At 35.3% G+C, this 12,393-nt stretch overlaps 1 protein-coding gene across 2 annotated transcripts in view; it reads right to left on the bottom strand.

The window, feature by feature from the left end:
• Window positions 1-5,582: 5,582 nt before the first annotated feature.
• LOC122535538 (mucin-17-like) overlaps window positions 5,583-12,393 on the bottom strand; it is a 236,699-nt gene continuing 229,888 nt past the window's right edge. For both annotated transcript variants that reach the window (XM_043667177.1, XM_043667169.1), the window contains 2 exons: window positions 7,473-7,713; window positions 5,583-6,792 (listed from right to left, as the gene is read on the bottom strand). In XM_043667177.1, the coding sequence (XP_043523112.1) occupies window positions 6,545-6,792; window positions 7,473-7,713 (489 nt within the window). In that variant the 3' untranslated portion in view covers window positions 5,583-6,544. The remainder of the gene's footprint in view (window positions 6,793-7,472; window positions 7,714-12,393) is intronic.

Raw genomic sequence — 12,393 nt, 5'->3', positions numbered from 1 at the left:
CTTTCTTTTTTGGTAATTAGAACAAAAGATCGTCTCAAAACTTCTTCTGATCTCTTCTTTTACAGGTCCGAACACGATGATTCGTTATACTCGCAAAATTGAAAGGCTGTCCCGTTTGAAAAAACACTGAAGAACGTTTCGCATCTGAAAGTCGATCGGAAACTCGTTACGGCGGTAACTCTTTGTTTCCGCGAGGCTATCTTTATCCTCGATTCGTTACCGATCTTTGTTCTCCCGTGAATGATGCCAACACCGAAAACGTTTCGTCGTCGAAACTTATTTAAACGAGACGAAAAACTGTCGAACGAGCAGGAAACAACGCAACGGGCAACGATATCCTCGATTCGACACGCACGTTTTAGTAAAGTGAAACGCGTCCATTTCGAAGAATATTTGGGTCGCCGGTTCGTTAACATGACTGTGAAAAAGAAAAAGAATGCTGATCAACGCAAGACAAAATTTTCAGCTGGCTACGAACGAAAGTAGAACGGGTCGCTGCGATCTTGCCTGCCACGGAGTGGAAAGGATCTTCTAACTGTCTAGCAATTATTATTCCTTCTATGACCGCAAATTGTCGCGATAAAGTGAAACATAACCCGTCAGAAGTTATTTTATTGCTCGATGAAACTCCACGTACTTTCAATTGAAAATTATAGAGTGTATAGTGTTTTAGGAGAGGAGAAAGTGACTGGTAAGCTACACTGTGAAATCTAGCAAAATTTTTTTTATTGAAACGAAAATTTTATAAGTCGTTGATTATACGAATGATTATTTTGTCATATTTAATATGAATACTTTCTACTTGCCAGTAATTTTCACGTGTATCAGTATCTTGAAATTTTCAGCATAATCGAACGTGATTGAAAATGTGCCCGAAAAAAATATATATAACTCGTTTTTCATTTTCATTTTACTCTCGCGTTGTTACCTCGATATCATGTTGCTGGATCTCTTTCCATAGATAGCAACTGCGACTTAGTCACACGATGGACGTTTCCTATGTGAATTCTCTTCGATCTTCGTGAGACTACAACATATCGTAACTCATTGAAGTTGTTGCTAAATCAACGTTCAAGATTTGAAATCCTCTGAAAATTAAAAGGCTTATTGTTAGATAGTTCTATATTTTTTTAAATCATTTAAAATCATTCAAAGAGAGTTTCAGAAACTCGTTCAAGCTTATACAACAATGAAACACTGTTTGAACCTTTAATTGAAGATAGTTTAATTCTAGAAAAGCTTAACTCGACATTAGAAAATGCTTCTTTAGCACGCAATAACTTCAAACGTCATAGAACTTCAAAAATTTCCTAACTTTTTGCATGTTAACTCGTCATCCTTGATTAAAACACTGGGATCATTGTCGTTTGAATATTATTTAAGAAATCTGTCTCAAAGATCTTACGACATCGGAAGATATTTGTATAATTCTAACATTAAGAAATATATAACACGTTAGAAAATATATAATGACACTCGTTCAACATTCTTCATATTCTACAATGTGAGTGAACGAAAGGGAAATATACTGAATGAATTTTCGATCGACGTAAGATCTCATTCTCGTCCGATCATCGAACTACCCATCACCGCAAACAGGTTTCGACGTTTTACGGCTGTTTCAAGATTTCCAGAATGCGATCCAATTTACGATAACGATCCTTGTCCCGATACATGTTGCAAAGTACGACGGCCCTGAAGTCTGAACCGCAGCGAACGTTCATACATGCTGGCCACGCAGTTTCTACTGACAGTTCTCAATCAGGGATGATTGGGAACGTTCGACGATTCTCCTCGTGCGTTTTACATACTTCCTTCCTAGGAACATTCTTGCCTGAGTGACTCCTGCCGTCTTCACTTTCCACTGTCTCTACTGAAATTGATAAAACTGACCGTGAACAACTCTTATTTACATCTTTCAATTAAGTTTTAATTACTCGTATTCACATATTATTTATACTTTTAGTTTTAATTCAGTAGCTGTTTATATTCTTAGTTCACTCCAATTTTTGTACTTTCACAAGGAATTATCTAAACTTTTAGTTTTAGTTTCACTGTTGATCATTTTCGTTGTTATTCACATTCGCGGTTTTAAAGTAAAAATAAAATCGCTAAAAGTATGAATGCTATTTATATTCCTCGGTTTGTTGAGAATTTTCGTCACTTCTTCTATCCGCAACGGAAATACATCAAACTCGACTTGCAAAATCCTATAAAATACGAAATTTTCTAACACGAAGAACCACCTGTCGCAAAAGTAACGATAGCAGGAATCTCGAATCTACAAAGATAAGCTCGAGAGGCGTAAATTTAGTTTCATGACAGGCGAAAGGTAAAATGGTTAGTTATTCCGTCGACGGTGTCAATGATAAATTATGAAATCCTTAATTCAATTATTGCACTATAACTCTCGGGTAATTCATTCGATCGTAAAATATCGCGTGCTGCAAGAATTCAATTAACGCACCTGATAGTCCCGTTGCCTTTTGCGGAAAGATTCTTTCAGCCGAGGAACGTAAGGCTTAACATGTGATAAAGGCTTAAAATTATGCAAACGACTCGCGCAAATTTTACGAGGGGGCCTTGGAATGGGGATAACGGAATCGAATTTTACCGATTCAGCAAGTGTGTTTCCTGTATCGATGAGACTTTTATCGACCGTACAGAAGAATGCATTTAATTGCCAATTATATGTGCCTTCGCGATTATTCTTACTTTTTCTTATTATCGTTTTCGATTTTTATCACTGTCGGTCTTTGTTATTGCGGTTATTAATTTTAACAAATATTTACAATAACAGGTCTTACATTTTGACAATTTTTCAATATGTTGCCAAGATTTGTTCAAAGCACAATATTATCAAGCTTTGAACAAATAACACATTAAAAAATGTCGCAACGATAAATTAAAAATGTGATATTTAAGAGATATTGGAGGTGGCTCCATTTCTGTAAATGTTTATTTTAATTTTTATTATTATGTAGCGATCTTTGTAATTAATTTATAATTTCGACTTGTAATCGTTACAATTAATTTTTATTACCATTTACAATTGTAATTGAGAAAATGTCATAGATAAGGTCGACGTGTTAGGTACTTTGTATTAATAAATTTTTCTGCTTTTAAATGGTTATTTAACTACGATACTTTGAAAATTGACGATTTGTACCTAAATAATGAACTTATTTCGATGGAAAATATTATTTTAATTCTCTTTTCGAATAGTTTCAAGATAAAGCTTGGGAAGGAAGATTTTGGGATCCTTTTAGAAAGTTGGCCACCGCGAACAGGTGTAATTACGCTTCAAAATCGTAGAATAATAGAGACAGGTGAAAGTCTTGTGATCGTGATTATCATAGAGATGGATCTCCCGTTATAAAGAAATAAATTACCTGACAATTGGTTTATTCGTTCGAACAGGAAACACGAGATCTAAGAATTCCGCATGTATAAAATTAAACTGTAACCGGCATGTGTTCTTCCTAGATACAACTTCTAATCGAACGATAATTATCAACACCGTCTTCACTTTCCAACATTAATTTAATTAACATTAATTTTTTACGCACTTCGCGAGTATCGATAAACAAATCAAAGTAGATTAGTTTGTCATTTGTTACAAATTGTTTCAATAAATTATTAATTTAATCAACTTGTCACACTATCTTCGTGCGAGTCAACCTTCTTTTCGAATCTTTGAAAATTTTATTTTTATTCAATTTTCAATCACAGTGTAAGGCGGATACGTCGCGCGTAGAACTATAGTTTCTGTAATTATTGGCAGCAAGCTAATTAATAAGGAGACAGGGAATAATTGAGAAACAAAAAAACGCGTGAACGATATAATCGTGATGACAATTCGTCGGTACAGTCTCGCGATGAAATCGACAGAAGATCGAGAATTTAATTTCGCATTCTCAGTCAATTATTCGCGAATTTCTCGCTCTATTAAAGTATTTTCCTCTCTTTATCTTGATGGATATTTAATTAAAAGAAAACATGCTACTTTTTGTTCTCAACTCGCGTGACGTTCCGACGCTTGTTTATTCAAATGAGACCTTATTGCCTTGAACCACTTACATTTCAATCTTAACCGTGGCACGTTATTTCATACTCTCTGTGAGATTAATTGATGATTTATCTTATGTACATGCATCTAGATACTTTTATTTCTCGTTTCAGAGATGTGAGCGCACGAAGATTGTTTAAAGATGTTTAAATATGATTTCTTGGGAAATTTATATCAATAGCAGAAGCTAGAAAACGTAAAGAAAATTAATGGAAGTATTAAAACTTTTTGAAAGATAGTCCTCGACAAAAAGGGACGTAAAAATATTTCAATCAACATTCCAATGGAATTTATGTTCCTCTCGTTATATCGTCTGCATTTATCTTTCGGTTCTCTCCCTCTTTTTTCGAATCCTCGAAATATGACGAACTTGATCTTGTGTCATTTTTATGACAACCAAGATCCCTGGTCCTTGAGCATACATAATTTCACTGATATACGATAACTGAAAATAAAATACTAAAAGAATTAGATTTATGACAACGTTTACTGACAAAAAAAAAAAAATCTCTTACAGTAGTTGAGTGTACATACAATAAATCTTGCATTTTTTTGGGGGGTAACAGGAAACGGTAAACAAAAAAAAAAAAAAAAAAAAAAAAAAAAAAAACTTGCATTTTTTTGGGGGGAAAAAGGAAAAGGTAAAAAAAAAAAAAAAAAAAAAAAAAAAATAGGAAAAGGATGTATGCATATATAGGATCGAATCGCAAAGAGAAACGTCGCGATAAAAAGAAATCGCTTTTCTTCGATTATACCGAAGAATTACTCTAGAAAAACGTTTCATCAACGTACGAAAACTTAATAAAATAATCAACCGACAATGGTGGGGCTTTAATCAGTTTCCAAGGGGAAACACTCGTAAATATATTATGTATAAAAAGAAGAAGAAAAAAAAAAAAAAACAATACGTACGAAGATATCACAATCCACGATTAATAAATTTACACGCGATTCCCGTGCTTAATCAAGAACCAATCGCCACCCCATCGAGAGAGACTAGAATGATTAAGAATTATATGATCGACGATTGAAACTTTATATAAACGTACGTGCTTAATAAACGATTCGTTAATGACAATACGGATAATAGTAATTATTGTTGCGTTAGATCGTCGTGTACAATTACGACGAGACGATAGGGAAATAACCGCATCCATATTATTGTTTTCGTTTTTCTGTTTCGATTGACACCACGCGCTTACAATGATGCGAATTTATGTACAGTGACCGTGAGTGAGAAAAATACGTCTGACGTATACGTATAAAACGACGTATAACACGTCGTCGATCGTTTCGCGTTGCCACGAAATTTATACACGCGACGAGTTGCGTAACCGATCGTTTACATATCAATGTTTCTTCGTTTCAACGAGTTTTTTCTTTTTTCTTTTTTTGTCAAACGCGAACAAAGTCAAACTTATAACTAGATAATTTCATGTCTCTTCGTGATCATACATCTTCGTCTTCTTTCGTTTCTTTTTTGTGCGTGTTTGAACTTTTTTTTATTCAATACTCGTGTTTTATCTTACGAGGCACGTGAAATCGCTATGTTAAAGGAGAAACACCGATATGTATAACGAATCTTCGACTGGCGCATTAATTGAAGAAAATAACGCTAGATACACTATAGTAATACTAAACGATAGAGAATCTTAGACATTTCCTCAGCGTTCGAATAAACAAACGGTGAAGAACGGCCTGTTAATCCTAACTGTACAGACTGCACGTTGCTTTACGTTTGTATATTTGCATTGCTAAATCATCGTTCTCGCGTTCGCTGCTATCCAATTTAACGTTCGATGCAAAATATTCTTCGCCTTTCACGTCGTATCGGCACTTTTTCCTCGAAATCTGTATGCACTTGAGTCAAAGTATTTAAATTAAACAAGTTAGGCTGCGTTGCACCGTAATATTTACAGAATCTGCGTAAGCATCGAAAATTGTTTCTTCTCCTCGCAAAATTTTTCGTTCCAAGTACATACATAGTGACACCAATGTGAAATACTAAAACCACGTATATTGGACGGATTCTGACTCTCACATTCTTCAACATTCCATACACAATACAGTTTCTAGAAAACATCAGAAGCTTTTCTTTTTTCTTTTTTTTTCTGCTCGTGTCTCACACGCGCGTTTCCAGTTCCGAGCTGGCAAATATCGTAAGAAGAAACCACTCTACTGACATAATCCTCTCGTTCCTCTCCGCGAAACCGCACAGGTTACCTCGTACAAAGAAAAAGAAGACAAACATCGCACTGCTCGCATTCACGCGTTTCATGAGCATCGATCAGGTGTCGATCGAAACTCGCGCGTACTTGAAGATTTCGAAATCTTGAAATTGTCCATCCGATCGTTTATTGGACACAAGTCGATTACATTCGCAGATCAATGATCCGATCGTGTGCTTTAGAGAGGAGCAAACGATTTCAAACGAGCAAAGGATTTCAAACAGAGATTCTTCATCGAGCGCATGTTTCAATCGGTACATTCTGATGCGAAACTCTCGAGATCTACGTAATGTCCGTTCATATTATCCTCGAGTAACTGCGCCAGATCTCTCCTCAGAGTCTGGAACTCTGGCCTGCGGTCGGGATCGGCGTGCCAACATCGGGATATCACTCTGAACAGCTCGCTTCGGCAGTGCGAAGGCCTCTCCAGTCGGTAACCGTTCTGCACGTTCCGCATCACTTCCCGTGCCGTCATGTCCGGGTACGGTGTCGAACCTGCACCGCAGAAATTTGTTCTTCCGTCAATGATAACGTTGGAAGACGATTTGGTAGAGAGTAAAAAATTTTCACTGGGACTTCAATAAACGTTTTTAAAAATAGAAAGAAATGCAACGAGAATTTATATTATGTATCGTATTCAATAAAAGATACGTATAAGCTGTTAATTCGAATTCAATTTTTGTATAAGTCGAAAATAAAATGCAACATTTAATAAAATACATATAAATACTTTCTAAATTATTCTGAAACGTAAATTGTCATTTATAAAATATATAATGTATAAAATATAAAATATATAGTATGATTTTGTATAATTTATATAAATATAAAATATAAAATATATAATATGATATTATATAATTTATATCAATATAAAATATAAAATATATAATATGATATAAATATAAAATATAAATTATATGTAATATAATATGATATTATATAATTTATATAAATATAAAATATAAATTATATGTAATATAATTAGAATATATAATTTATATAAATATAAAATATATAATATGTCAGTTTCATAATTAACAAATTTGTCACAATTAACTGATTAAAGCGTAAATGAAATAACATCACGAAACAGATAAAATCAAGGTACTGATATTATAATAAAACAATTCTGACGACACTTCAAATTGAAAAATACCACAAATCACGCTTACCTAGAGTGACGATCTCCCACATCAGGATGCCGAAGCTCCAAACGTCGGTCTTAGTTGTGAAGAGGGAGTAGATCAACGACTCGGGCGCCATCCACCTTATCGGCAACGCGTTCCTCCCGTGTCTCGTCTCGATCACTTCTCCGTCTTCGTTCGCGAATCTGGACATACCGAAGTCGGCAATCTTGCACAGCTTGTTATGGTCCACCAGCACGTTCCTCGCGGCGAGATCGCGATGGATGATCTGCAAAAATCGAATAAAAACACGCGGCTCGATAGATGGTTCTTCCATGAGACAGTGACCGCAGGTGGACGTCCTGTTACGCAACCACGCTGCACCACATCACACACGGACAACGCACACCGGTATCGAGTGACAGGATGAGCGAAATCGAACCCTCGATCTGGTCACATCCTTACGGGAAAAAAGAAAAAAAAAAAAAAAGGAAGGAACATCGAAGCGTCTTCTGGGTTTTCTCGAAGATATTCGTCGACGACTTTCGGCTCAACGAATAGATTTTACAACACGCTGGTTCCGCATTGCTCGGCTTCGTAATACGGCGGCAGCGGACACGTTATTGCTTCTTATTTATTGCACGACTGATTTATCGCGCGTTTGTCGCACTGTTGTTCGCCATGGAAGCCGGACTCGATTTATTTTATGCCCGTTTGTGGTCGCCAGCCACCGTGGGCCTCGCGAACTGTACGCCTCAATGGAAATTGCTTGGCGCATAAATCGATAAACACAAATAAAATTGTTGTTCGTCAAGCGGTGATGTTTACCCACCGATGAAAGCTTCGATTAGCGAGTAAATAGTGTTGAACTCTGTGGCAGAGCTCCGTTATAGCCGGTCGTAAGTTCGAATCTCTCGGGAAATGCTTTCAGTAAAGAACAAGGATTTCAGGAAAAAAAAAATCGAATTGGAAAAATAGCCTTCAGAAGTTGCTTTCTATCTAAAGTTGCTTTCAATCAACATGATATTATCGATACATAATTTTGATTTTATGTTAGAAAACAAATAGGCCATCATCAACGTAAAATTAAACAAAAATTAAAAACATAAACTATGAACGTGTAGCTAATTCATCTTGTTATTAAATCCAATCGTAAGGAAAATTTTTATATAAACAAAATGAATCATATTAAGAATGAAAGTAAATCATTCAGTTGGAGGAAAATTCAGTAAAAAGATCCACGAAGATTTAACGCAACTGAATCTAACGAAAGATCTCTTAGTAGGAGTAAAAATAAATTATTGTAGCTTTTAAAGAAAATTTTGTAAAAAGTTTCAAATCAAAAATATGAATAATGTGCTGCCGGAAAATTGGGTGAGCGGACTCTCGTCGCTCGACCATGCCCGATGCTAATGAACTTGCGCTGTTCAGTGTCAAGGCGAGCTGGATACACATACGTCTTTGCCGTTTCTTTAATGACTTCATTTTCTAGATTTATAACGCGACCACCAGCGAAAAAAACTCGAACGCTAGGCTCATTTGTCGTGTTGACGTGCTCGCGATTTTTGCTCGCTCCATGACGTTTCGGGTGGATGAAGAATGTATTTTCGCGGCTATGTTCGCGCAATATAAGACGTCAAGGTGTTCATGGTATCCTGGTGTCACTGTATCAAGAAGAAAGAAGAAACGAAATGTGCGAAACTTTGAAAGATCCTTCGCACTCTGTTCAAATTTAAGTCATATTTTTGTGACAAATATTTTTAACGATTGTCGTATATTATTGCTTGTTATGTAGTTATCTTTATACTGCGTCATACGGAAGGAAGTTCTGTTTTCCCAGCTATTTCTCTGATAAACGTATTTTCTTTGTTTCAAGGAACCAACTGTCTTAATGTTTTTCTTTTCCTTTTTTTATCGGTGGAACGTGTCGAAGAAATTTCTTGAAACCATAATTTTTCAAAGTACTCTCGGTCCTAGGATAGATACACAGTGATTAGAAAAAGTATTAGCATTGAAACTGCTCTTGATCAAGTTGTACATTTTACTCGCTATTTAATTTTTAATATTTAATACTTCTCTTAATATTTAACTTTTCTATCCTATTAATTGCTAATTATTGTTAATTATTCTATGAAAATTCTATCGAGTGATATAAAATTTAAAATTAACTTTATAATTATAATATTCTTATTTCTCAGAAAGGCTAGATCCAAAAAGGAAAGATTGTTTCAAAATTCTAAGCGAAAATCGGCACTTGCTTCTAATTAATTAATATTCTGAATGTTGCAATAAATGGCGTGCAAATACTTCCTGTATATTCGCTGTGTATTCGTATTAAATCGCAATTTAAACTCCACGATTCGCACGAAGTAAGCATACCGATCTCCGATCTTAAACCAATAAACGCCTCACTGTTTCGAAGGCTTTAAATCAATTCATCTCGTTCGTGCATCAGCGGTGGCTTCCATTTTCAATTAAGGATAACTATGCACGCTGGCCTTGAGAAGAATTTCTGCGAACTCGTGTATAATCTTTGATTGAAATCGGCATCCTGACTCGGTTGCTCTTCAGTCGTCCTTCCAATGACGAGCATAGGATACTGATTCCAATCGAGAACTTCGTTCCCGCTGTTTCGATGCCTCGAGCCTACATCTTCGCCAATCGAATCATAACCGGTCGACGAGCGATGATATTTAACTACTTACCATTTTTCGTCTCACCGTCATTGATCCGACAAAAGAAAATCGCCGCCTCACCGTGTTATTCGAACAAAAATCTTCGGCTAACAGGAAAGCTTTGTTAGTTCCGGTTTTTTTTTTTTTTTGAAGGAAAGAAGGAAACTGATCGTTTTAATTGAAATCTCATCGTGATAGTCTGGTAGTTTATTTATTCCATAGCTGTTGACTCATTTTTGCTACGAAGATATTCCTTTTAATGTCTCTCCAGCTTGATTGTCAGTATTCTATTAAATATCTTTTTGAATTATTTCGTCGAAGACTCGATTGTTTCAATAGACAATTTAAAAAACAAAAATCGCGGGTAATTAATCTGTAATAAACTAATAAAGAGAAGAGAGTCCCACCTCCAGAATATCATTTTTATTTAAAAAAATCAATTATTTAAGAACATGATATTCGAACTAAAAGGAAGATAATTTTTTATTCTAGGAATATCTTTGACGCACAGATACGTGATTTCGAATGCATATTTTCAAGAAAAAGAAAAAAAGAATTAGATAAGCCAGTTCTTAAAGAATTTTTATACAACGCAACTTCGTCTATATCGCTTGGTGTACATACGTCTTGAAATGAATATTTTCATGCTCGAGGAGAGACAACGAAAAGATTCGAGCTACACGTCTTAAACAACGTTGTAGCCAGCAGCGATAGTTAACGATAGCTCGAGGCACGTATATCTCGCGGTTGCTGGGGCGAGAAAGAACCTTGATGTTCTCCATGCCGGAATGCACACTACCGTTTTCCTACCGATGAGTAATTATCGTCCACTAACTTCAGAAAATTAGCTTCCACGTGTAGCGGCAATTCTTCGAAGACGATTACACAGACGCCATTCGATATTCGTGGAGAAATAATTACGAACGATTCGATTGGGACTGTTCTAATCGAGGAATCGCTGATACTCCTCCGATAATATTGCTTCCATAGAGATAAATTTCGTTTTCACGTCGTTTAAATCGACTGCAATCATTAACGTTAAAATAACAATGCGTATTAAAATATTCTACGTATAAATCATTATAATTGAAATGTAGGAATGCTAAAATCTAGCGCGAATCAAGTTTGCGACTCGGCGCATGAAATTTGTACAAATTTTGTAAATTGTAAAATGACGTAAGGCGATTATAAATGATAAAATAAGAGATAACGAGGGTGTTGACAGTGTGGATCGTTGAATGGAAAAAAAAACAGAGTAAACTGAATAGACACTATCTAATAAAATCAATCTAATTTGATTTGATTAAGTTCACCATTGAGTATCTATTAAAATTAAATATAAAGATATTGAATATATGTAATATCTTGATATTACATTCGATTTTGATCGTTTAACGATCCAAATCACACAATAATTCAAATAAATAGATTTACACAATTTAACGCAATATAAGGAGAAATCAATATTAAGTTTTGACAAAAATACCCGTATCCTTCAAGAAACTGTGAAAAAAGAAAATTTGAAATTCGTCACATTGGCGAGTTATATCTAAATTTGCATTTATAAAAATAATTTCCACGAAGTTTCAAGTTAAAACATACAATGTTGACTCGAAGTTCCATGGAAAGAGTCCATTAAATGTCGCTGCGTGCATAGAAATGTTCGTTTTACGCTTTCGGAACGAATTATATGCTATCAGCAGGAATCTCGAAAGTGTAATATTTAACACGTTCGCATCATACTGTGGCTACGGATCGTGCATTCTTCAGCCTGAAATTTCCAAAATCGACGATAAGAAAAGAAAAAAAGCGGCAACTCCGACAACTGCTTAGCTTAGTTCCCAGCATGATTCAAAGTCTGTCCTACAGGTGCCTCTCTAGATTTCTTTTAATTTGCATAAACGACTTGTAGCCATCAGGATCAAAAATTTAGATCCTCGGAAAATCCCAAATTTATTTAACAATATTTCATTTCATCTCGAAAATTTGTTCTGTAATCAAAAATATCTCAACGAAATAATTGATAGATTTTTAACTATTCAATTCTCAAGTCGTGAAAAAAAAATTAATTATTGAAAATCACAAGTTTCCTCAAATCGAATAATTGAATACTGAAAAATTTACTGGAAAGTAGTCCAACGCCAGAAGGAATTTCACGAAGACAGCGGACAAAAAAACATTTAACCTTATGCTAATTTTCTTGCGAGGAAAGAACTCGCTTTAATTGGTAGAAACTTTTTCGCGTGTTCCCGCTAATGTAGGTTTTATTGCAAACGTCCGTAGGGTTGTCGAGT

Source organism: Frieseomelitta varia, unplaced genomic scaffold (genome assembly GCF_011392965.1).
Source record: "Frieseomelitta varia isolate USP_RPSP 00005682 unplaced genomic scaffold, Fvar_1.2 scaffold_152, whole genome shotgun sequence".
Taxonomy (NCBI): domain Eukaryota; kingdom Metazoa; phylum Arthropoda; class Insecta; order Hymenoptera; family Apidae; genus Frieseomelitta; species Frieseomelitta varia.
Note: the sequence above shows the minus strand (reverse complement) of the source record. Positions and strands in the feature narration are given on the sequence as shown.